Here is a 2,778-nt window from a genome sequence, read left to right as displayed (position 1 = left end):
AGAGAAAAGCAAGACGAGACCCAAACCAAAATTAAACGTGCATCTCAGAAGAAACTGGTCAATCCTGTTCAGGCGCTTAGTGAATTTAAAGTTATGGAGAGCATATAAGTATATGTGACAGATGTGATATTTTGCATTGTTTACTTGCCAGTTGTATCTATTAATCAAGCTGAGGGTAGCAAATAATTAGGGAGAATGTTAAATAAAAAGTGTTTTTATAGCATTTAAATGACACCGTTGTCTATATGGAAAGGTATGTAAATCTTGCTTCCCATAAGTGTCTATTGCCTGCATGATAGACTATTACAAAACTGTGATCTAAGCCTTAATATTTTCATGCTATATTCTGAGGTTTTATAGTAATTTGTGTTTTTATCATAGAATGATGCGTTTCTTAAACACGTTATGCACAACCAATTTAATTCCCTTATTTTTGCCTGTGCTTTGACTAATTTGATGAAATAATGGTTAACGCTTACTCTTTATATATGTTATTTTTGAATGCCACTTTTTTAAAGTCTGACACTAGTATGGAAGACAGTTGTTTTTACCCTCGCTCTATTAGCATTGCCAATAATACTGTGACTACATCAATTATAATTGGCCCTTGGTTACTAAAGCTTTCTGTCTTTATAATAGTTGTTTCCAATATTATATAGCTGCTTTATTTGATTAATTTAATACATATACCTAGACTTCATGGAGTCAGAATGGCACGATACCCTGTACTGTATCTCTGGAGAAAAGCTTTTGTTTTTTACCCTTAAATGACGCAGGGTCATTAAATTGGGCAAATAATTTGTTTGACTCCGTGGCCCTTCTGCTAATGGGAAAGATAGTTTTCCAACTGAAGAAATCCAATCTCTTTTGGCAGGGTTTTAGAAAATAAAAAAAATTTTATTGTTTAATTCTTCCAATCACATCCCTTTTTATAATTCTAATTTATACAGTTTGTTCAAATACATTTCATTGCACTGAAAAAAAGCTTTGAAAAATTTTATTATAAATGCAGAAATCTGATTTCTATGCTGCAAATAAAGTAAACTTTATTACAAAATTTTAAGTCCTTGGTTTGTTTATACTTTATTATAGTATTGAATTTCTGTCTGTATTTTTATTATCTCACCTGATCGCCTGGTTGGCTTTATTTTGAGAGGGTTTTATTTTGCTGAGACCAATCCTTTCAATAGAATTCTATGTGTCATAGATGGCTAGATTATTTCCACAGACCGCTTTTATTATTCCCAAAAACAGACCGTTTTTTGTTGTTTTTTTCAGCCATTACAGATATAGGAAACTATCTTCTTTCTGAAACTTTGTAGTTGAAGAGTGAGCATAGTGACAAATTTTAAGTGAAGAGAGCCTGTACATTTCACATGACCGCTTGTACAGGGTTAGATAAAAGGCAGACAAGCAAGTTGACCCACCAGCAGGGAGTGAAAAGCAGCTGCAGCTTCCAGCAGGAATGAGACTCTAAAATGCATAGGAAAAAAGGTGAAAAGGTAAATGTATTATTCACATGATGTTGTTATTCACCTGATCTTTTTCTGAGGGATCGTTTCATAAGAAGTATTTTATAATCGTGCTGCTCTTGCTGTAATATAAATTCGCTCTCCATGCACTGACTTCTTGGTGAGCCAGTGATAGACTTACTTATACCACAGCCAGTCTGGAGAGAGCAGGAGCCTGAACCAATAATGGGACAAGAGATGGATTTCGGACCACCTCAAACTCTGTACAGGCGCTGTACCTAAGGCTTCGCTCACATCTGCGTCAGGGCTCCATTCATGGGTTCCGTCTGAGCTTTCAGTCAGGGGGATCCAGGAACAGAAGCCAAAAGGAAACCATAGGTTTCCGTTTGCATCACCATTTATTTCAATGGTGACTGATCTGGTGCAAATGGTTTCCGTTTGTCACGGTTGTGTAAGGGTTCCGTTGTTTTGACTGAATCAATACCGTAGTCAACTGCGCTATAGATTCCTTCAAATCGGTACCCTTACACAACGGTGACAAATGGAAACCATTTGCATCGGATCAGTCACTATTGAAATCAATGGTGATGCAAACGGAAACCTATGGGTTTCCCAGACGGAACCCATGAACGGAGACCTGACACAGATGTGAACTAAGCCTAAGCTGTAGTCAGAAATCACAGCTCTGCCCTAACAAGGCAGAACTAAAAAGCGGCAAGCACTGAGGAACATAAATAGTTGTTAAGTTGGGCCTGTAAGTCCTGACTTAAGTCTATAGGGACGTGACTCTTCTGTATCACCTTCACTGAAGGAACTGCTACGATGGAGGCGGAAACCACATGAGAACAGATTGAGCAAGTAATCTTTTTTATGTTTTAGTGGATCTTGACTATCTTTTCTTGTGGGTCTTGAAAGAGCAGGACAAAGCGCCATTTTGTGTTCATCAAGAAGAATATTTCTGTTTCTTGTAAATGGTTACATTTCTCTTTACCTAGAACCACACCCATGCAGGTGAATGTAAAATACTGTTTACATGGCATAGATTAATCAGTAAACAAGTACCTATGGCCTTAGCAGAGAGCCAGCCTTTGTCTCTATGTTAAAGATGAGTTGTACTCTTGTGATTTGATAAAACAACATATGTAACCATATACGGTATATACCAATTCATTCTTTGTTCTAGGCTTTATAAACCCTGAATGCACCGACAATAAAGCATAACCAGCTTGATTTACACACAAACACTTGTGTCTGTGTGTTCTCTGATCCCACTAATTAGGACTTTGTACGGGGACTAGGCACAATA

At 37.1% G+C, this 2,778-nt stretch overlaps 1 protein-coding gene across 1 annotated transcript in view; it reads left to right on the top strand.

Annotated features, from left to right (window-relative positions):
* Positions 1–1,063, top strand: part of LOC142748943 (catenin alpha-1) — a 148,036-nt gene extending 146,973 nt beyond the window's left edge. Inside the window, exon 18 of the mRNA XM_075856366.1 lies at positions 1–1,063. This exon is cut by the window's left edge and continues 180 nt beyond it. Within this exon, the coding sequence (XP_075712481.1) occupies positions 1–108 (108 nt within the window). The 3' untranslated portion in view covers positions 109–1,063.
* Positions 1,064–2,778: the final 1,715 nt, after the last annotated feature.

This window comes from Rhinoderma darwinii, chromosome 3 (assembly GCF_050947455.1).
Source record: "Rhinoderma darwinii isolate aRhiDar2 chromosome 3, aRhiDar2.hap1, whole genome shotgun sequence".
NCBI classification, from domain to species: domain Eukaryota; kingdom Metazoa; phylum Chordata; class Amphibia; order Anura; family Rhinodermatidae; genus Rhinoderma; species Rhinoderma darwinii.
The sequence above is the reverse complement of the archived record's forward strand: the minus strand, read 5'-3'. Positions and strand labels throughout refer to the sequence as shown.